The sequence below is a fragment of the Miniopterus natalensis genome, chromosome 18 (assembly GCF_054644295.1).
Source record: "Miniopterus natalensis isolate mMinNat1 chromosome 18, mMinNat1.hap1, whole genome shotgun sequence".
NCBI lineage: Eukaryota > Metazoa > Chordata > Mammalia > Chiroptera > Miniopteridae > Miniopterus > Miniopterus natalensis.
The window spans coordinates 23,505,818-23,528,810 of NC_142098.1; the positions used below are offsets into that span (position 1 = coordinate 23,505,818).

The 22,993-nt window shown below is 43.6% G+C and overlaps 1 protein-coding gene across 1 annotated transcript; it reads left to right on the forward strand.

Moving 5' to 3' along the window:
• Window positions 1–3,587: 3,587 nt before the first annotated feature.
• MLKL (mixed lineage kinase domain like pseudokinase) lies at window positions 3,588–21,076 on the forward strand. The gene is made up of 11 exons (XM_087827135.1): window positions 3,588–3,845; window positions 5,545–6,010; window positions 9,942–10,040; window positions 10,902–11,085; window positions 13,707–13,804; window positions 14,871–15,006; window positions 16,382–16,463; window positions 18,561–18,712; window positions 18,921–18,970; window positions 19,229–19,369; window positions 20,281–21,076. The coding sequence occupies exons 2-11, from the start codon at window positions 5,557–5,559 to the stop codon at window positions 20,322–20,324; spliced, it is 1,440 nt and encodes a 479-aa protein (XP_087683261.1). The 5' UTR covers window positions 3,588–3,845; window positions 5,545–5,556; the 3' UTR covers window positions 20,325–21,076.
• The last annotated feature ends 1,917 nt before the right edge of the window (window positions 21,077–22,993 follow it).

Here is a 22,993-nt window from a genome sequence, read left to right on the forward strand (position 1 = left end):
GTCTGCGTGAACACTATCCGCATTTTCGTTTGCTCATTGGCTGCCAGTTCTGCAAATACAGCCACTGGCAAGAGATGAGCGGGAGGGAGGAGAGTGAGGCCCAGGTGTTCATTCCCGCAGCTCTTGGATTCCTTTCAGCGTTGTTTTCAGTGTGCAAGTCTTTTCACCTACGTGCGTTAATTCTTGAGTATTTTATTCTTTCTGCTGCTAAATGGAATTGTTTTCTTAATTTCCTTTTGTATTTTTCATTGCTGGTATATAGAAACACTACTGATTTTTGTGTGTTAATCTTGTATCTTGCAACTCTACTGAATTCATTTATTAACTATAATAAAAACTTTTATGGTTTATTGCATTTTCTACATACAAGATTATGTCATCTGTGAAGAGATATTTGAACTTCTTATGCAATTTGGATGTTTTTCTTTCTTTCTTTTTTTTCTTGACTAATTAATAGTTCTGGCTAGAACTTCCTGTAACACGTTGAACAACAGCGGTGACCATGAGCAAGGATCCTTACCTTGTTCTTGATCTTAGGGGAAAGGTTTCAGTCTTTTACCGTTAGGTGTGATGTTAGCCGTGGGTTTTTCATAAACGCCCTTTAACATTTGAAGAACTTCCCTCCTATTCCTGTTTTGCTGCATGTTTTTATCATGAAAAGGTGTTGAATTTTGTCAAATGTTTCTTCTACATCAATTGAAGTGATCAGGTGGGGGTTTTTTTCTTTGTCCTATTAATGTGTTGTATTACATTGTTTTCACATGTTGAACCACCCTTGCATTCCTGGAATAATTCCATTTGGTCATGGTGCAAAATCCTTTAATATGTTTTAGGATTTAGTTTTCTAGTATTTTGTTGAGGACTTTTGCATCTATATTTGTCACTGATACTGGTTTGTAGTTTTCTTTTTTGTGGTGTCTTTGTCTGGCTTTGGTATCAGATTAATGCCGGCCTGATAAAATGGGTTAGGAAGTGTTCTCTTTTTTTCTTTTTGGAAGAGTTCGAGAATGCTTGATGTTAATTCATTTTTAAATGTTTGGTGAAACTCACCACGAAGCAATCTGGCCTGGACTTTTCTTTGTTGGAAGGGTTTTGATTACTGGTTCAACCTCTTTACTGGTTATAGGTCTGTTCAGGTTTTCTGTTTCTTCTCGAGTCAGTTAGGCAATTCGTGTCTAGAAATTTGTTTATTTCATTTAGGTTGGCGTAAAATTGTTCACTGTATTCTCTTATAGTCTTTTTAATTTTTTTTATTGTGGAAAGAATACTTATCCTGAGATCTACCCTCTTGACAAGTTTTTAAATGTACAGTATATTATTGTTGACTGTAAGTACAATGTTGTACAGCAGATCTCAAGAGCTCATTCATCATGCTTGACTTTATGCCCATTGCTTAGTAATTCCCTGTTTTCCCCTCTCCCAAGCTCCTGGCAACCCCCATTCCACTTTTTGATTCTATGAATTTGACTATTCTAGATACCTCATGTAAGTGGAGTCATGCAGTATTTTCTCGATGGGCTTATTTTACTTCGCATAATGTCCTCCAGGTTCATCCATGTTGTTGCATATTGCAGAAGTTCCTTCTTTTTAAAGGCTGAATAGTGTTCCATTATATGTGTAGAACACATTTTCTTTATCAGTTCATCTGTCAGTGGCCATTTAGATGGCTTTCACATCTTAGCTATCTTGAATAGTACTGCAATGAACATGTTTTCCTTCTGCTATTGAGGTCTAGTTCTATTTTATTGTGATCAGAAAAGATACTTGGTATGGTTTTAATCTTCTTAAATTTGTTAAGACTTTGTGACCACACATGTGATCTATCCTGGGCAGAATGGAAGCTGCTTCTCACTCCAGAGCTTCATGCTCCAAATCTCCCCATGGAATCTGGCTGAAGCTAGTCTCCACTATGACCACATCCTTGCTTAGTTTTTATATTTCCCCGTTGTAGCCTTACTCTCTGTCCTGAGAGCCTTCCTTCAACAAATTGCATGTACCTGAATCTCTTTCTCAGACTCTCTTTCTAGGAACCTGACCTGAGATAAGAAGAAAACTGATGATGCAGTGGATAGAGAACAAAAGCAGGGACACATAAACAAGTAAACAAATGCCCTAGGTATCCTCCACAACTGCCTCCCCAATCCAAAAAGTCTTTTAATACAACCCAATTCTGTCCTTTCATAGGAAAATAGTCAGATGAGTAAGTGAATGACATCACTTAGACTTTCTAGCTAGGGACACAGCTAACTTTAATAAAACGTGTCACACTATAACAGAACACACTGCGATAAGGTTAGATGAGAAAGTAATTTCCCCCCCATTTAGGTGTGTCTGCTCCCTCACCAGCTGCTCCAACCCCCCAATATTCTCAAGCACAGAGAAGCAGACACAAGAACCTTCTCTCTGGCTCACAGGGTGCTTTGCTCATCAAATCCTTCCCATTCTGTGTCCTGGTTATAGCACTTCTCTGGGACATTATATTCTTTTCTGAATCCCCAGCTCCAAGTACAGGGCCTGTCACCAGATCCTCAAATAACATAGATTTGTTCAATGTGCTTTTGTTATAACATTGATGCGAGGGTGGGGGGCAAAAAAACACCTCTTTGCAGCCAGGGCCACTGTCTGTGCGGAGTCTGCACCATCTCCCCACGTCTGTATGGGGTTTTTCCAGGGACTCCAGTTTCCTTCCACATCCCAAAGATGTGCACGGAGGTGAACTGGTGTGTCTACACTGTCCCAGTCTGAGTATGGGTGTGAGTGTGAGTGTGCCCTGCAATGAATGGGCCTCCTGTCTGGGTGAGTCTCCCCTTGCACCCTGAGCTTGGAGAGAAGCTTCGGGCACCCAGCCCTGAGCTGGAGAGTAGGCAGGTTAGAAAATAATAATCCTACTTGTTTTTATTAATATTTCTTATATGTATGTAGAGTTCACATTTTTTCCAAAGTTCAATACTGTAAGTGTTTTAAGGGTGTTTGTTTAGAAGTTTAGTGATGTCTTTGTGATCAGAAATATGCTGTAGAAGCTCCACTCTTGCTTATGGCATTTAGCCTCTGGTAAAATTGGCTCCTCTATACGTGGTTTCCCTTAAAGGCGGTTTCCGAGAGCCCATGGGGAGCCGTCACTGAGGACTCCGTTCTCTGTAAATAAGCTACAAGCGAACGGGAAAGGCGGGGAGAGCGCGGAAAGGGCGGGAGGCGAGACGGGGCGGAGGGAGGAGCCTGCGCTCTGAGCTGCGGAAAAAGGGGTTCCAGGGACCCGGGCGCCCCAGCGGTTGGCAACAAGAACCACGTGAAGAACTGCCGGGCGCACGGACTTCCCGGCCACGCGCGGCCCTGGGCGGTGGCCTCTGGAGGGCGGAGGACCTGACAGCCGTCCAATGAGCTGACTGGGGGACCGGTCAGCACAGCCCCCGGACCGGCTCCGCGCCCGGAGGAAACGCCCGCCCCGCGGCGCTGCAGCCCCGTCGAGCCTCGCCTGGGAGCGCAGAGCCCGGCCACCGGGGGGACAGCTGCTCAGGGACTTGGGACCCCGGGCCTCGGTGCACGGACTGCTCAGGGACTTGGGACCCCGGGGCCTCGGTGCGCGGACTGCTCAGGGACTTGGGACCCCGGGGCCTCGGTGCACGGACTGCTCTTGGGCGTAAGGCGACCCCGGGGCCTCGGTGCACGGACTGCTCTTGGGCGTAAGGCGACCCCGGGGCCTCGGTGCACGGACTGCTCTTGGGCGTAAGGCGACCCCGGGGCCTCGGTGCACGGACTGCTCTTGGGCGTAAGGTCCTCTGATTCGCCCGAGCGGGCTTCCTGGGACGGTGCACGCGACAGATTGGACGCCTTCAGGAGGGACAAGGGTGAGTCTGGAGGCCGCGTCGGGGCGCGTCCGCCTTGCGGGGCAGAGGGGCTGCGGGCGGATCCCCGGGCTGGGCGGGGAGACGGGGAAGTGGGGGACCCGCTGTTCGATTTCCTGGAAAGCAGGGCCGAGGCAGCTTCGTTTCCTGCGGCCTGGAGGTGCAGCTGCCTTCTGCCAAAGACGGCGGGGGGGGGGGGGGGGGGGGGGTCGGAGCCCGCTGGGGGTTCCTGTCCACGGAGCCCTAGACAGGCGAACTCCAGGTTGTCTGGGGGGTAAACTGCCTAAGTAGACAATTCCAGGCCTTAGTGGTAAAGCGCTCTTCCTTTTCTGGGATCCATTTTAGGCACAAATGGATAGTGTCTCATCCGAAAAGGGTGCCTGATTTTTTTTTTTTTTTTTTTTTTTTTTTTTTTGAGGAAGAGAAGAAATGGCATTAGATTATTTATGGATTTATGTTGTTAGTACCATTTAAAGATTTTTCACTTTTAAAAATAGTAATTTCTTCCCTCCTTGTTAGCATCTTTACATAGTATAAATAGCACTGCAGTGAACATCTTAGTAGCCATCTATATACATACAAGCTTTTCTACAGCATAAGTTCCTCGAAAATTAACCTTGTTGAGTCCATATATATATATATATATATATATATATATATATTTACATTCCCTTTTATCCTTTTGATATCTTTATCAAAACTTAATAAGCCCTAAGCAATTTTAGTTATTACAATTTTTACTATATTTTCATCTTATGGGTAAGTCCTCTTATTTATTTATTTTTTTAAATCTGGTTATCCCTACTAATTTCCTCTTTGCAGTTAACTTCAGGATCATTTAGTTTCAATACCAAAATATACCATTGGGAGTTTTACTGGAATTGCATTAAATTGGGTTTAAATTTGGGGAGGATTGTCTGGTTCGTCATTTTTAATCTTCCCAGCCAGCAAGATTTTAAATTGAGAGCTTTAACATAAAAATCCAGATTTCTGACTGCTCTTTCAAAACTGGAAGGTCTTCCACCACTGGACCCTTTATCCTTGCCAGGTAACCTTGCCTTCTTTAGACAAGGCCTGAGCTTTCCAACCCACCATCCTATAGCCACCCCTATACTTTGGCAGGATATATTTGTTAGAATAGGCTAAACTGATATCATGAATAAACCCCAAAATATGATAGCTCAAATGCAAAAGAATTTTATTTCTTGTTCACTTAACAGCCTGTGGCAAATGGTCCAGGTCTGTGAGCAGCCCTCCTCCAAGTGATGATTCAGGGATCCAGGATTCTTTCTTCTTGAGACTCCACCTTCCTTCTTGGGGCTTCACCACTCCTAGGGCTGTGTCTTCCTATGCATCCAGCTGATAGTGTGCAGAGGAGACAAACCTGCCTCAGGCCAAAGTAGTACATACCATATCCACTCACACACCATTGGTGAGAACTAGTCACATGGCCACATCAAGCCTCAAGGAAGACTGGGAGATACAGTCCTAGGTGGACTGACGCTTCCCAGCCACAACTCTGTAACCATGGAAGGGCAGAACAGATTTTGAACAGATTTTGGTAAACAGCAGCAAGCCATCTTTACCTTACGCGAAATAGTAAGGAGACCTCTTCAGCCATTTAAATCACAGGCACACTTGAGGTTCCCTTAGCCAGTAGTAAATATGCAGGAGATTCTGGGACTTTAACAAATTCCATCAGTTTCTTCCAGGTATGGATAAATTGGGGGACGTCATCTCCTTAGGCTGGTGTGTGTACAAACAATGTGAAATGGTGCAAGACTGCAAGAAACAGTGCCAGCGTCTGAGGACCCGCATCCACGGCCTGCTGCAGCCTCTGCAAATGCTCCAGGCCCGAGGGGAAGGGAACCTGCCCGCTAAGATCACCACTGCGCTGAACAATTTCCAGGATGTCCTAGAGGAAGCTGAGAAGCAGATAGAGAAGTTTAGCAATAAATCCTATATCCATAAGTCTCTAACATCGGGGAAGGACAAAAGACTCTTTAAAGACGTGAACGAAAGGCTGAACGATGTCCACAAGGAGCTCTCACTGCTGCTTCAGGTGTATCAGTGGGCGCCTGCTTCAAGCATCAGCCAAGAAGTGTCCTGGGAGCAAGAAGATCAGCAGGATGCCGAGGAAGACTGGCGAGTCTTCCGAAGTCTAACTGGTAAGGCTTATTTTGTCAGGGGGCAGTAAGTGGGGACATTTTAGTCTCGTTTTGCTTTACCAAAGGAGCAGGAAGGCTGAAGAAGTTTGAGCAGGTGTTTATTCATGACTCAGAACTCCTAACATCCTTGGGCCCAGATGTGGTGGGGGCTGGTGAAATTTGGGCAAGCCAGAGTGGGGGAGAGGGTGGAAGTGTTGATACTGATGTCTTCTTTGCCTCTCCATTCTCTCTTTGATGTGATACCTGGAATTCCAGAAGCTAATTCCTTCCAGCCTTTGTTTTTCCAGGACCTTCTGTTAACATATAAATTATCCAGAAGAAAGAATTAACTAGTTAACTAAGCAAACGTGAATTGAATACAGTCATGTGCCACTTGATGACAGGGATACATCCTAAGAAATGTGTCATTAGGGGATTTCCTCGATGTGGGTACATCAGAGTGCCCTTACACAAACCTAGATGGTCTAGACTGCTACACACCTGGGCTGTATGACATAGCCTATTGCTCCTAGGCCACAGGCCTGTACAACATGTGACTGTACAAACCAGCACAAGATTAAGTCAAGCACAAGAGGATATGATGCAATCAAGAGACACAGGAAACACAAGATATATGAGGTTGCTGCTGGCATAACATGACATACAGTTGTATAGTAAACTGTTCTTTTTTATATGTTTTTATTGATTTTTTTTTTAGAAAGAGAGGAAGGGAGAGATATAGAGAGATAGAAACATCGATGAGAGACATCATCGATCAACTGCCTCTTACACACCCCCTACTGGGGATCAACCTCGCAACTTCGGGCATGTGCCCTGACCTAGAATCGAACCATGATGCTCAGCCACTGAGCAACACTGGCCAGGCGGTAAACTATTTTTTATCAGTAGAACATTTTTTTTATAATAATAAGAAGTATAGGATAGTAAATACATAAACCAGTAACCTAGTCATTTATTATCAAGTATTATGCGCTATACATAATTATATGTGCTATACTTTTATATGACTGGCAATGCAGTAGATTTGCTTAGACCAGCATCACCACAAACACATAAGCAATGCGTTGTGCTACATCACTAGGTGAAAGGAATTTTTCAGCTCCATCATAATCTTACGGACCACCATCGTATATGTAGTCCATTGTTGATCAAAAGATCATTATGAGGCACATGACTGTACTGTATGCCAGGCACTGTTCTAAGTGTTTGAGATATAGCACAGAGCAAAATAGATAAGATCTCTGCCCTCATGGAACATAAACTCTGCAGATAGAGGGCAAAGTAAGTCATTTTACCTACAAGCAATGGAAGTCATAAGCAGGGTAATGAAATAGAAAGCGACAGTGGGTACTGTTTGAGTGTCCAGGGAAGGCCTCTCTGACTGGGTGGCATTGGACTGGACACCTTGAATAATGAAAAGGAGCAAGCTGTAGGGAGATGAGAGAGAGGAGCATTCCCAGCAGAGAAAACGGGATGCAAAGACCCTGAGATGAGAATAAATGTGGCGAGTGCAAGGAACCAGAAGGCCAGATGACTTTGGTGGGGTAGGCATGGAAGAGAGAAAAGTACAAGATGAATGTGGGGAAGTCGGCCAGAAGATACAGGAGCATGGAAATGCAGGGCCATGAAGGCATGATAAGAAATTTAGGTTTTATTCTAAGAGTCATAGGAAGCCAGTGAAGGGAGGTTCTTAAACATGCGCCTATCATGATTTGACTTGTATTAAAAGAATATCACTTGGGCCTGGCCGGGCATGGCTCAGTGGTTGAGCGTCAGCCTAGGATCCAGGAGACAGCGGTTCAATTCCCAGCCAGGACACATGCCTGGGTTGCAGGATCGATCCCCAGTTGGGGGCATGCAGGAGGCAGTTGATCAATGACAACTCTCTCATCATTGATGTTTCTCTCTCTCTCTCTCTCTCCCTCCCTCTCCTTTCCTTTCTCTGAAAGCAATAAAGATATATTTTTAATATATATGTATATATATTTCACTTGTGCTGATGTGGCAGTGGACTGTAGTGATATGTATTAGTCAGTTGCTACACTAATACTGCATAACAAACCATCCCAAAACTCAGAGGCTTTAAACAATAGTTATTCTCTTGCTCACAGATCTGTGGATCCATCGGAGTCCTCCTAATCTCAGGTGGGCTTGGCTCCAGGCTGCAGATCTAATTTGGGTCTGTTTAACGTGTCTCATTCTGGAGCCACGGCTATTGGAGCAGTGAGTACTTGGAGAATGTTCTTCTTATGGAAGAATTGCAAGAAGGCAAGCCCAATGGTGCCAGCACCTTTCAAGCCTCTACTGTATCCACTAATATTCAAAGCCATTGATATAGCCAAGCCCAACATGAAGGGACAGGGAAGTACAGTGCACCCACTATGGAGCTATGGCCAGGGTGTAGATGTATAATACTACTACATACGAGTGAAGAATTGGGACTGATAATTCAACATACCCCAGGGGGCAAGAGTGGAAATGTGAGCCCAGTTAGGAGACCACTTGGAGACTAGGTAAGAGATGACAGTGGCTTAAACTAGAGTGGCCCTTGAACTACATGGACTTAATGGAGGACAAGGCTTTAAGGGGAGGAAACGGGCTAGGTTGGAGTAGGGGGTGACAGTGGAGCCAGGCCACCCAAAGAAGGAACAGAGCAGGGGGGTGAAGACAAATGTGGCCTCTTTACCCCTTTGCAGATCCTGATGATATGAATTCTGAACTCTTCCCTTTTGTAAGGATTGTGCGTGGAGAGAGAGGAAGTGAGCGGAGGGCAAAAGACATTTGAATAAACCTTCTGGGCACTGGAGCCCAGCAGAATAACTGTTCTGCCATCTTGATGTGGAAGGTGGTCCATCCCCAATCAGGTCTGCAGGAGACACTGAAACAGGACAGGCCAGGTCTGGAGAAGACCTGTGGGAAAACATGGGTCCTTTTCCAGCCCAGCAGGTGTTGCTCGGTAGCTGAGCATTGCCCCATGCACCAAGAGGTCACCGGTTGGATTCCCAGTCAGGGCACATGCCCAGGTTGTGGGCTCAGTCACCAGTAGGGGGAGTGTAGGGCGCAGCCTGTCGATGTTGATTCTCTCCCATCAACGTTTCTCTCTCTCCCTCACCTTTCCTCTCCCTCCAAAGTCAATGAAAATATATTTTTTTAAATGGGTCTTTTTCTGGATGAGGGAAAGTGAGGCATCTGTAATCCCCCAACCAAACAAGGAGAAAGACACTCAGGGAATCTGGCCTGGGGAGGGGTGTGTGAAGAGGCTGACCCAGCTGAAAGGCAGATTGGCCCCCAGTCCTGGGCAAACAGGGATGGTTGGCCACCCTATATAGTGTCTTTATCATTTAAAAAATGTATTTCTGCCCAGCCGGGCGTGGCTCAGTGGTTGAGCGTTGACCTAGGATCCAGGCGATCGGGGTTCGATTCCCAGTCAGGGCACATGCCCGGGTTGTGGGCTTGATCAATGACTCTCTCATCATTGATATTTCTATCTCTCTCTCTCCCTCTCCCTTCCTCTCTCTGAAATCAATAAAGATAAATTTTAAAAATTAAAAAATAAATTAAAAATGTATTTCTGAGTATATAAATAAGGACAGATTAGATTATGCTATGGTTGAAAAAAGCTCAGTGTCTTAAAGAAAGAAAAGTTTACTTCTTATTCAGGTAAAGTCCAGGAGACTCCAAGGTAGCTGTCCTTTCTATGAACTTTCAGTATCATGATACTTTTATGTTGACACTAACTTCCCTGTCATTTCTTTCACTTCATTTCTTGGCCAAAGCAAGTCACACGGCCACGCTTCAAGGCACTTACGGTGTGCTTAGAAGTGGAAAGCTGAATATTTGTGAGCAGTAGTAGTAATTCCTACTCGAATGAATATGATAGGTTTTAATTAGCATTTCTATTTTTGAGTATTTGCTACTCTTTTTCCTGCAGGAAGTGCAATTATCGAAGCTTCAATGGAGCAATTGAAAAATGACGTGGAAAAAATCATGGAGACCAACAGGAAAAAAATCATTGAGACCGTGAGGCACTGTGAGTTACCCTGTGCCCTGCCGCTCTCACTGCCAGAGTCATTTGTTTACTAGGAAATCCAGTTTGCCCCCACTCCCACCACTGCCTGTTTTCTGGGCTGGATGGTTGGAAACAGCCTACAGGTTTAGGGGCGTGCTCATGACTACCCCAGGCTTCTGTCCTTAGAGTAACATTTGAAGGGAACTTCTTGACCAACAAGGTATCTTCTAGCACCGATCCAGTTGCTGACAGCTTCTTCTAGGTAGCATCGAAACTTCCTTTGCTGAATTCCCAGGAACAAATTCAAATCAAATGTAAAATACTCATTCATCACTTATTTGACAAATCTGTATCTGCTTTATGAGCCTTGTACATAGAAGAAAGTAAGATGCAGAGAAATACCCAGCCTTTTGGGAGCTCACAGCCACAGGGCAGAGGAAGGGAGAGGAAAGAGTCATGTGAACACAGCCCAGCAGTGGAGTTACTGAGCTTGAACTATCTATTTAACTATTAGAGCTGGAATGACTAGACAAGATGCTAAATGTTCAAGTGCCAAGTTCAAGTGGCTGTAGGAGTAGGGAGGACTCCAAAATAAGAGAGATGAATTGAGATGGAGGTTTAGGCTGGAGCTACAGACAGGATTTGAAGAGGAGGGAAAGGAAGTGCATGACACATTTTTGTTAACCATCCAGCTGTGTCTGTATTGGTCACTCAGAGGCACTGGAACCTCTCCCCCAGGATGAGTCAATCAGAAGCTTCCACCAAGGCCAGCTTTGGTTCACGGTGTAGGGCTTCCCATTCACACATTTACTGAGACACCCCTTCCCTTAGGACACCTTCCTCAGCTCATTGACTCCTTATTTCTTTCTGTCCTATGGTAAGACTTACAGAGTTTCATGAAGAAAGTCCCAGACTATAAAATCAAGGAGATTGAGAAGGAGGAGCTTTCAGAACCTGATTGGACCCTGCTAAGGGAAAATGAATTCAGCAAAGTTTTTAAAGGAAAATACCACCAATCTCCAGTGGCCATAAAAGTATTCAACAACGTCAACCCCAGAAATATTGGGTAAGTCATTTTGTATAGTTCTCTCATGTATCATTTCACTTCCTCTCTATAACTCTCCCAGGAGAGAGGCATATTGTCCCAATTTCTTAGGTGGGGAACCCGGTCCCCAAAGGGTTAAAAAACTTGCCCTCTACTCTTCAGGAGCAGAGCTGAGACTTAAATTCATGGCTTCCAACCTCAATTCTAGAAATGTCTCTATTTTATTTATATATTTAGTTATTTAAAAAAAAAAATTTGTTGTTAATCCTCACCAGAGGATATTTTTCCATTGGTTTTTAGAGAGAGTGGAAGAGAGGGAGGAGGAGAGGGAAAGAAAGAGAAAGATAGAAATATCAATATGAGAGAGACACATCAATTGGTTGCCTCCTGCACACACTCCGGGTCAGGGATCTAACCTGCAACCCAGGTACATGCCCTTGTCTGGGAATTGAACCCACGACCCTTCGGTGCTCAGGCCGACACTCTGACCACTGAGCCACACTGGCCAGGGCTATTTAAAAATTTTTGTTCCCTTCCATTCCTGTTTCTCAGTTCGCCATCCACTCCACAGACAATAAAGTGTGTTTTGTTCGTATATGTTCTTGCAAAACATATGTTGTTATTATATGCATGTGTGTTTGGTTTTTTAAAAATATATATCTTTATTGATTTCAGAGAGAGGAAAGGAGAGGGATAGAGAGATAGAAACATCAGTGATGAGAGAGTCATTGATCGGCTGCCTCCTGCACGCCCCCAACTGGGGATCGAGCCCACAACCCGGGCATGTGCCCTGACCAGGAATCGAACCCCGATCGCCTGGATCCTGGGTCGACGCTCAACCGCTGAGCCACGCCCAGCCGGGCACGTGTGTGCGTTCTTAATTTTCACAAATGGTAGTGTTATATGTCCTTTGCCTACTTTCACTCAGCATTATGGAGCATGTACTGTATTTATAGCCCTTTCCTTCTGACTGCTGCTTGTGGTGTAGATCCACATTTTACCTGGTTTTCCAATGATGGAACCCAGCCTGTTTCCAACTTCCCCCCACCAAAACTAATGCTGCCAAAAGTATCCCTTTACGGACCTGTATGAGAATTTCTCTGGGCTGTGTTGCCAGGAGAGGCATCAGTGGATTACAGGGCGTGCCTGTGTGAAACTGACTAAGCAACACCAGAGCGCTCCTCAGAGTGGGCTGTATATGCCTGTGCTCCCTCCAGCAATGTGCGGGAGCTCTGTAGTTACAGATCTCCACCAACCCTTGGTAATATCCGGCTTTCTCATTTTTCTCATCCTTATGGTTATAAAGTAACATCTTATAGGTATTTTAACTTGCATTTCTGTTTACTGATGAATTTGAACGTTTATTTATATGACTTTTAGCTATTTGTGTCTCCACTTCCCTATAATGCCCGCTCATATCCTCTGCCCTTCTTTCTGTTTCACTTGCTGTTTTTTGTCTTGTCAATTTGTGGGAGATCCTTGTATATTATGGAAATTGGTCATTTCTAAGCTTTAGATATTGCAAAGGTCTTCTCTCATCACGTTTTCTATACATTAATTTTGTCAGTGGTGTCCCTCGACAGACATCTTAATTTTGATGTTATCAATTCTACCAAAATTTTATATTATTATGTGTTTATGCTCTTGAGGTGCCCTTCCCCACCCCTAGGTATTCTAGATTTCTTATATTAACTTTGCAGTTTTATTTTTCACATTTAGGCTTTAATCCTTCAGGAACCCACCTTTGTATATGATATTATATAGGGCCTAGTTTTATTTTTATCTACACAGTGAATCCATTTTCTCTACACAACCTATCAAATATTCTTCCCCATTGGTTTGTGGTGCCACATTTATTACATGTTAAATTTCTATTTAGACATGGATCTGGCTCTGACCTCTCTATTCTTTTCCACTGGTCAATTTGTCTTTGCACTGATAACACTGTGTTTGTGTGTGTGTGTTTTATTACGACTTTGTAGTAATGCTCAATATCTAGTAAGGTGTCTCCCTCCTCTTGCCTTTCTTTCTTAGGTTGACTAAACTAAATAAATATCACATTCCTCAACATACACATTGAGATTTTGATTAGGATAGTATTTTTTAACAACTTTATTGAAATGTCACTTACATACCATAAGATTCACCCATTTAAAGTGTATGATTTAACAGCTTTTAATAGATTTACAGAGTTGTACAGCCATCACCATAAAGTGATTTTAGAACATTTCCATCATCCCAGAAAGAAACTCTACCCATTAGCAGTCACACCCCATACACTGCCACCCCCGCCACCGCTAGCCCTAGGCACCTACCAATCTACTTTCTGTCTCTGTGGATTTGCCTGTTCTGGATAGTTCACATAAATGGAATGATACAGTATGTGGCCTTTTGTGTCTGGCTCTTTTTACTTAGAGTGATATTTTCAAGGTAAATCTATGTTGTAGCATGTATCATACGTGCTAATTCTGCTGCCAAACATCTAAGGGGTTCCACACTCTGTCACCAGTGACCAAGTTTGTCTCACCCAGGAAATACTGACAATCCTTCATGCCCACTCATACACAGATGGTCCCTACACTAAATGTTCTCAGAGGAACCTTCCAGTCCTGAGATCTTAATTGTCCTTTTTATCCTCATAGAAGAGTGAGACAAACTTTCAAAAATGAGATCATAACTATGAAGAAATTTGATTCTCCTAACATCCTGCGTATATTTGGGATTTGCATTGATGAAGCGGGTAAGGAGTACTTCTGGGGTTGGTCCTTCTTTTGGTGGTCTGTCATATATCTTCTGTGTTATAATGCATTGCATGTTTAAAGAACAGCTGAAAGGATGGAATCTACATGGTGTTGTTATTATTAGTGTTAATTTTTACATCCTAAGATGCAGGTTGCCATCTCCTTTCAAAAACAGAGGGATTGAATTTGGCTTGAGCCCAGGAGCTAGTTTGCACTAATGTAGCCACATCCTCCTCTCCAAGTCCACTGGGGGCTCAAGGGGTCTTGTTCAGGGGCTGGCCTGAGTGATGGATGTATTTTGCTGCGATAAAACGTTATAAAGCTGACTGATCAGAATAAGGAATCTACCCTTGATAATCATTAGTGTAGATCAAACCTAAAAACTCAACCAACCTGCCCCTTTACCAAGAATCTCATGCACCAGGCTCTTCTTAATTTTAATTTTTTAATGTGGCTGCATTTTTCTCTCATAGCATGGTGTCTCCTATGGGTTATGTATTGTTGCTCTTGCCTACAGAGGGGACAGAGCAACTCCTGTCTTATCCCCTCTAGAAGTTTTTCCACAGCTTTTGGTGACTAAAGGAAAACTTCCAGTGATATTTGTTCTCCTTGGTGTTGGTTGAGGTGACTGAGTCATATTTTGTGTGTCGGTTCTTGCATCTCAGGCCCATGACCTGAGACCTCCACTCGGTTCTGAGCTTCCTTCACCAGTGCCTGTGATCTGTGCATCATTGATTCCTTCCACACGTATTTACTAAGCTCTTTATGAGGACTGTGTGAACAAAACAGACCCTGCCATCTGGGGTCTTATACTTGAGTGGGGGAGACATTACTCAGATAACTAAGAGAAATGTATAATTATGACATCCCAAATACCGTGAAGAAGAGGTATGGGAACTCTGTGGGTATTTGACCCACTCAATGAGGTCAAGATGCAAAAACTGTGCAAGATGGGGATAGAGAGTGGGGGAGAAACAGTGCAGAGCTAAGTCTGTCTCTCTAGAGACAGGGGGAGATGGGCTACAAAGTAGGATCTCTGAGTGGGGCTGATATTTTTTCCATTAGTGACTCCACCTCAGTTCTCGATTGTCATGGAGTACTGTGAGCTCGGGACCCTGAGGGAACTGCTGGATCAGAAGAAGGACCTCAAATTGGCTGAGCGCATTGTCCTGGCTGTGGGGGCAGCCAGAGGCTTATACAGGTACCATATGGGTTGAAAGGGTGCCAAGAAGAACAGAATAAGTGTGCCTCCCCTACTGATAATCCCAGAGATGATAAGAGAACAGGCCAGAAGCCCCAGATAGTCTCCCCTTCCTTAAGTTGTTTTATTACTCTGATTATAATACCTTAGACAGGAGGGGGGAAGAACACTTAACCTAGTGAGCACCAGGTCACACAATTGAAAGTCAAATTTCATGTCCACGCTGCTCTTACGGAGTTGGACAGGCCTTGCTCTTAAAGTTGCCAGATTTAGCAAGTAAGAATGCAAGGTGCCCAGTTAAATTTGAGTTTCAGGTAAGCAATAATGATTTTTAATATAAGTATATCCTAAATATTACACAAGACATACTTTTGCTGAAATTTCAAGTACACAGAATTTAAGATAACAATAAGTAATTTGGGGGACATACTTATGCTAAAAAAAATTCATTGATTATCAAAAATTCAAAATCAACTGGGTGTCCTGTATTTTACCTGGCAACTCTCCCTACTCTCACATGCAGATTCTGTGGTTCCTTTTGCCCAAGGGTCCCCAAAGACCGCTTGCATGATTTTTACCATATCCACAATTCTGCCAGTATTATTTACTTAATATTGTTCTTTAAATTAGCTCTCTTTTACAAAAACCTAAAGTAAAAGAAAAGGACACTTTCTATTACTACCATAAATCCAAAACCAGAATCACCTGCCACAAATAGGTGACCATAAGTGAAAACAAAGCGATGCTGTTAAATTCTGCCTGGATGATGCTGCCTGCCAAAAGGTCTATAGTTCAGACCCACATTCCCTTTGCACAAAGGAAATATTAGCAGATATAGAGAGGTAGTAAAGATACCTGACCCCAAACTGAGGCTTTCTCCTTGATGTAGTCAGAGCTTGAAAGAACAAGTTTCTTACTATGGCATACCACTTATCCCATACTTTTGGAAATACTGCCTTAGCTAGTTCTTTTATATGTGTCATAATTAATAATTAATGTTAACCCCCTGCACTAGTAGGTTTTATGAGAAGTAATTTTAGACTGTAGGGAATGCTGTTAGTGCCCCATCCAGGTGGCCTCTGATCCTTTTTAGCAGCTGTGCATACTTATCCCCCATTCAGCATATTTTGCTGTTCACAGCTCCCAGCTGCCTTCCACAGAGGAATATCCATGGGTACTGGAGCCCCTTTGTCCTTATAGAGAGCTAAAAGTGTCCACCTGTCCCTGTCCTCCCCCTTGTCCCATCTACCCATGGATAGCTACGCTTGCGAAAGGCATGGTACTGACCAGCCTCGTTGTCCCAGCAATAACTGTCAAGCCCCCCCGGAAGGTCTGTACAAAGGTCACTAATGCTCCCTGCCTTTGGTCATGTCAGGCTGCACCATTCAGAACCCCCTGAACTCCACAGAAACATCAGCAGCAGGAGCTTCCTGGTAACTAACGGCTACCAAGTGAAGGTGAGCGTGGCTTTCCAGGGAACGCTTTGAGTTCAACCTTTGTGACTGTTTGGTGCTGGGAGAGGGATGCCTGTTTCCCAGAAAGTCTGTGCTTCCTTGTTTCACTGCCTTAACCTTGGAACTGAACTCAACTCTTCCCCTGCCTGGACAGCTTTCTGTGTGCCCACCACAGGACAGACTCGATCCTACCTGCTGCTATGATGCCCGTCTTCCTTCACCACCCACTTAGCAGGGATGGGCTGAGTCATCCCCTCCCCTTTTTATTTTTAAAGAGACTGGGACTAAATGATTTTTAAAAATATGATTTTATTGATTTCAGAGAGAGGAAAGAAGAGGGAGAGAGAGAAACATCGATGAGAAACATTGATCGGCTGCCTCCTGCATGCCCCCTACTAGGGATCAAGCCCATAACCTAAGCATATGCCCTGACTGGGAATTGAACCAGTGACCTCCTGGTGCACGGAATGATGCTCAACCAACTGAGCCACACTGGCTAGGAGGGAGTCATTTCCCTTTAGATGCCTGGACACCACTTCCACATCCCCCCAATACCCACCAGTGGATCTTCTCAGGTCCAAGTAGGCGTTGAGACTCACAAGACTGACACAGGCCACACTTGGCATTTGGAGTCACTTAGAAGGGTACCATGCAGGAAACACAGCTTGACAGCAGGGCACAGTCAATCTTTCTCTCTAGTGAAAGTTCCCACAGCTGTCCCCATAGTCATCCAGGAGATACTCTCTTTGCCCTGCCCCAGGTGAGAGAGAAAGAGGCTCCCCTCAAGTGGGGGTGGGCCCTCTAGCCTTGGAAGCCTCATGACCCACAGAAGTCAATATTGTAACAACTCCTCGGGCATATCTTCAAGTGTCCCCACAAGGGGCATGTCTGTTATAAGAGTCACCACAAAGCCCAGCATCCTATCAGCTCTTTACAGTCCCCATACCCCCTGTTGATAAGCATTTACAATCAGTGATCATTTTTTGTCATCAACAATATTACTTAGGAGCATAGGTGGCAGTCTGCTTTTATCAGGTTCCCAGGGGAATGGAGCTAAAAAGTCAGATTCTCATAAGGAAGAGGAAAGGGTTTAACTCAATGTCCGCAATTCTCAAATGCTAAAAGAGTATTTTCTTTGTCAGCCATAGATGCTTTCTTTCTAACAGCCTTATGAGTGTCAGGGACAGGCCTCAAAAAACAGAAGACAGGTCTTTTCTGCCTTTCAGGTGCGTTTCCTCCTCCCTAGTGTGATCTAAGTGCTCCCAAAGCACCATGTCTACACCCCTCATGGTCCTTATCCTGCCTGACTGTAACATGTGCTTTTCAGCCTTTCCTTTTTGGTATCTAGCATGGTGCCAGATGTCAGAGGACGTCAGTGCTCAGTAATGGAAAGGACTGAGCCCTCTAAGTGTCTTATCCTTTCCTGACCTTGCCCCTAGATTTGCGTATCCAGTCAAGTGTGGGGCTGGCAGCCCTCTGCACACTTATGGTGCTAAGGACAGATGTGCGTGGAGCAAGGAGAACATCCGCTCCCACTAATTGTGTTGTGGCTTCTTCAAGAGCATGGCGTTGGCCATGCAGGGTCAATGGGGGTAACTCTCAGTTATCATGTAAAATCCAAAGGAATAGGCTGACTGTTCTAAAGGGTCAGATAGAACAGAGGGGATGCCCTATGTCATTTTTTTAATCTGCTTCTGAGAGAAAGCAAGCCATGTGGTGGTTCTATGCACCTCTGTCTACCCTTGCTTAGTGGATCTGAGTCCCCAACTGAGAAAGCCCTGTATCTAATACAGTAATACTAGAACAACTGCAACTTACCAGGCCTTATAGGTGCTTTATAACTGTTATCTCAAGTAATCCTCATTGCCCCATTTTATAGAGAAGAAACCTCTGTGTTTCTCTTGGTCACTGCACCGTAATAAATTAAACCCGTAATGCCAGCGAGTAGGGCAGCCACACAGATACAGGACACCAATGGAAATGCATTTCAAAGATAAAAGACTATTCCCTGACAATCATGTGTAGCATCAACCCCCTGCCCACTACCCTCACCCAAGATCATGTTGTTTCCTTCTATATCTAATTCACCTCTCTATCAAGCTTTCAGGATTGGAGTTGAGGGAAACGCAGACTTCCATCAGCAGAACAACTAAGAGACAAAAAACAGAGAGAGTCCGTTCCACAGCATATATCTCACCTCAAATACTGGAAAATGTGTTTGATAGATATGACATAAAAGCTGAAATATACAGGTATGCTCATGTTCTTGCACAGGCTCTAACTCAGATGAACAGGATGGGAAAACCCAAGTCAAACTCCACATCCAGAGACCATCATACCTCTACTCTATTGAGTGGAATTGACTGGCAATCAAAAAATTCACTGGAGTTTCTAGAAATGGCTAAGAGGTGTGTGAAAACAGAAACATTATGATTGTTCAGTTTCTTGGTTTTCTTTCAGCTTTGGAATTGTCCTCTGGGAAATTGTCACTGGGAAGATCCCGTTTGAAGGTAACCAGCATGAAGGTTGGCCCAGATGGTGCTGGGATTGGGTCCCTTTCCAATAGACTAGAAAATCCGCATCAGTGCTGTCCTGGGTGCTTTGTTCTCCAATGTGGGCACTGCCTGGGTTGGTCAATAGAGTTACTGGACGTTCTTGTTTCTTTAATGCTCAAAGTCCCTAGGTCTGATGCCAGCGATCATCATTCAGAGAGATATATGAGTGCCAGAGCAATTTTTAAGCCTCTCATCCTATTGTTTCCATGCCAGGCTGTGATTCTAAGAAGATCTGCCAGCTGGTGGCTGTGGACCGGCACCAGGAGCCACTGGGTGAAGATTGCCCTTCACAGTTGCAGGAGATCATTGATGATTGCCGAGCATATGAGCCCTCCAGGCGGCCTTCTGTTAATGGTAGGGTCCTCTCTGATCTAAAGAATGTGAGCCACATGTGGTGTTTCACATATGTGAAAGATTTCCTTTGTGGTTCACAAGCAAGGGTGATTTTGCCCCTCGGGGGACATTTGGCAATGTCTAGAGATTTTTTTTGTCACAACTCAGGGAAGATGGGTGGGGTAGGTCATACTACTGGCATCTAGTAGATAGATGCTACTCAACATCCTACAATGCACAGGACAGCCCCCTACAACAAAGAATTCTGCAGCCCAAATATCAATAGTACGACTTCAGAAACCCTGTGCTAAGGGATGCTGTTCAGTCTAAAGTGGGTCGGGGTGGTAGATTACTCCTGCCTATATTCTCTCCTCTCCTCCTTTCTCTTCTCTCCTCTCTCTTCCCCCTTCTCTTTTTCTCTCCCCCCTCCTCTCTCTTCCCCCTTCTCTTTTTCTCTCCCCCCTCCCCTCCCCCTCCCTCCTTCCCTCCCTCCCTCCCTCCCTCCCTCCCTCCCTCCCTCCCTCCCTCCCTCCCTCCCTCCCTCCCTTCCTTCCTTCCTTCCTTCCTTCCTTCCTTCCTTCCTTCCTTCCTTCCTTCCTTCCTTCCTTCCTTCCTTCCTTCCTTCCTCTTCTAGGCTCCCTTACAACCCAGGGTCCACCTGGTATTAGAGAATCTAATACCTAAGACTAATTCACACTAAGATATGAGATTACCCCTCCTTCGTATTTGAGAAGCTATTTGTATTTGAGAAGTTGACCAAGTAAGAGGGAACTTCATATCACAAAGGCATGAATGCAGATGGTGGTTAGGCTCCAGCCAGACCAAAGGGAGTGCAATTTCTACACTATTATGCAATGTAGAAACATCTTTGTGTTTGTAGCTTGGCTTTCAGCTCCCTTCTCTTAACTTTCTGTTCATTCATTCATTCACAGAAATCTTAGAGAAACTGTCTGTCTTTTACAATGCTGTGGATTGAAACTGAAACTAAGGAGTCCCTGGACAAGAAGCTGGAAGAGGCGCAAGCAGGGCATCTTTCTCTCTCCTGTCCTTTGGCATGGAGTTATTTATGGGTACAGGGGGGCAGCACTTCTATGTTACAAATAGAAAACAGTTCCAGGCATGCAGAGCATATCCCCCTCCAAATGATATTGTCAAAAATACACCTCTGATAGTAATCGGTAGATGTTTTACAAAAATGTATCTCTCTGTGTATTGACACCTCTTGGCACTGTGACTTAGCGGCTCCTCCCATCGCAAAGTGGAGTCTATACTTGAAATTAATATATAATTGTATGTCAATTATATTTCAATTGAAAAGAAATACTCTCTCCTACAAACTGAAATGTTCATAGATGATGAAATTATATATCTGGGATTTGATTGAAAATAATCCAGGGGGAGGGGGAATAAATACAGATAGAGAAAAAAGTAAAATAAGATTAGCTATGAATTGCTAACTGTTGAATCTGGATGATGAGTACATAGTGGTTCATATGCTCTTCTCTTCTGAATATGCTTAAAACTTTCTACAATAAAATTATTTTTTAAAAGGAAAAAGAAGTGGAGCCTACTTCCCCTCCATTTGAATCTAGGCTGGCATCATGGCAGGCTTTGGCCAATAAAATGTAGAAGTGACAGTGTGCCCATTCCAAACCTAGGCTTTAAAAGGTCTTACAAAATGTCCACTCCCTCTCTTAGAACCCTATCCAGACATGAACTGGGCTAGTGTGCTGGAGGATGAGAGACCACATGGGGCAGAGACAACCTATCCCAGCTGAGGTCATACTTGACTAGCTGGCCCAGTCACATGAGTGAGTCCAGTCAAGACCAGAAGAACCACACAGCTAAGCCAGACCAAACTGCCCATTCACAAAATTATGACCTAAATAAATTATTATCTTAAGCCACTAAGTTTTGGGATGATTTGTTACACAATGGTAGTAACTGAGCAAACACTGTTCAATCCTTCCCCTTGCCCACTGAATGAAGTATAAACTCCCCATTTGGATACCCATGGCCTTATATCTCTGACCCCAACCTTACTTCCAATATGAAGTCCCAGAGTTCTTCTACTAGATATTGCAAACTCTAGTGCCTATAGTGTCTTAGAGGGAACCTACATTCATGTGCTGAGCCTGGAGTGAACTTCAGTGAACAGATGAGCATTGTTAAGGACAGCCTCTGCTCAGCTCCAGCTTTTTTTTTTTTTTGGTCAGGTATGGGATCCCAGTGTTTCCAGAGCTTCCTCTTTTATCAAAAGAAACTGGATATTCAGATTTCTCTGTAAATTGTCCATATTTTTAAAGGTTGACATCTCATTAAAAAGTATTTTAATGCTATATAGGACAAACAAAATATGTTAGTCTAGGAACTCCTAGATTTTTATCTCTGCTGGATTCAAACCCATGTCTCTTGAACGTGGTTGTCTTGTTCTGCATTTTTACATCTTTGCTCATGGTATATGCTTTACATAGCACACACTAACCCTACTTCTGAATAGCCCCCCACCCAGAATTCATCCCAATTCATTCAACAGCAAATGTGCTGGGTGTTGTTCCAATCACTGAGGAGACACAATAAACAAAATACAGTTGGAGCTTATATTCTAATAATCATCTCTGGGTAATAAAATTATGGCTGATTTCCATTCTTTCATACATTTTACTTATTTTTAAAACCTAGAACATGATTTTATAAATGAAAAATGTGGAAGAATAAATATGGACAGGTTGAACATTTAAAATGATTATTTTCTAGAGCTTTTCATTAAGTTTTACTATTTTCATCTTTAAAACCCTTTGTTGTCTTTACTATAGGGCTTACAATGAAAATTCTCCCTTGTAGATTAATTATTCACACTCTGACAGACCTACAGACAAGGGTACATTTACTGTGAAACTAATAAAGCTTAATCTCCAGGGTCACTCACTGCACAGGATATCTTCCAAGGCCCTGTACTTAATTTTCCCCCCACCATTTATGAAAATTTTCAAATACTCAGAAAAATCAGAATTGTACTCTGGACACCTATATACCCACAACCTAAATTCTACAACAAACGATTTATTATATTTAGTTTATTACATACTTATCCACCTACCCATGACTCTCTATCCATTAATCCATCTAGGAATCCTAATTTTTATGCATTTGAAAGAAAATTTTAAACATCAGTATACTTAATTCTAAAACACTTCAGCATTTATATTAAACTTAAGTTTAATATTTGTTTATAGTGGGGTTTGAGGGTGAGCAGTTAACATTTCCATGCTGTGAAATGCACAAATCGTAAATAAATATACCATTCAATGAGTTTTGACAAATGCATGCACATGAATAACCCAAACCCCATCAAGATAATGAACATTATCATCATGCTAGAAAGTTCTATTATGCCCATACAATCAGTCCTTCTCACTCCTGTGCTACAATTCCTTTAATAGCATTTTTGAGGTATGACTGTCACATAATAAACTATACACGTTTAAAGTGTGTAATTTGATAAGTTTTGATGTATATGCCACCACAACCAAGGCAATGAACATACCCATCAACTCCTTTATAATCACTCCCTTCCACTCCTGATTGGTTATTATGGAACAGTTCTGGTTGGACACGGCAGGCCTTAGGAAATCCCTTATAGTT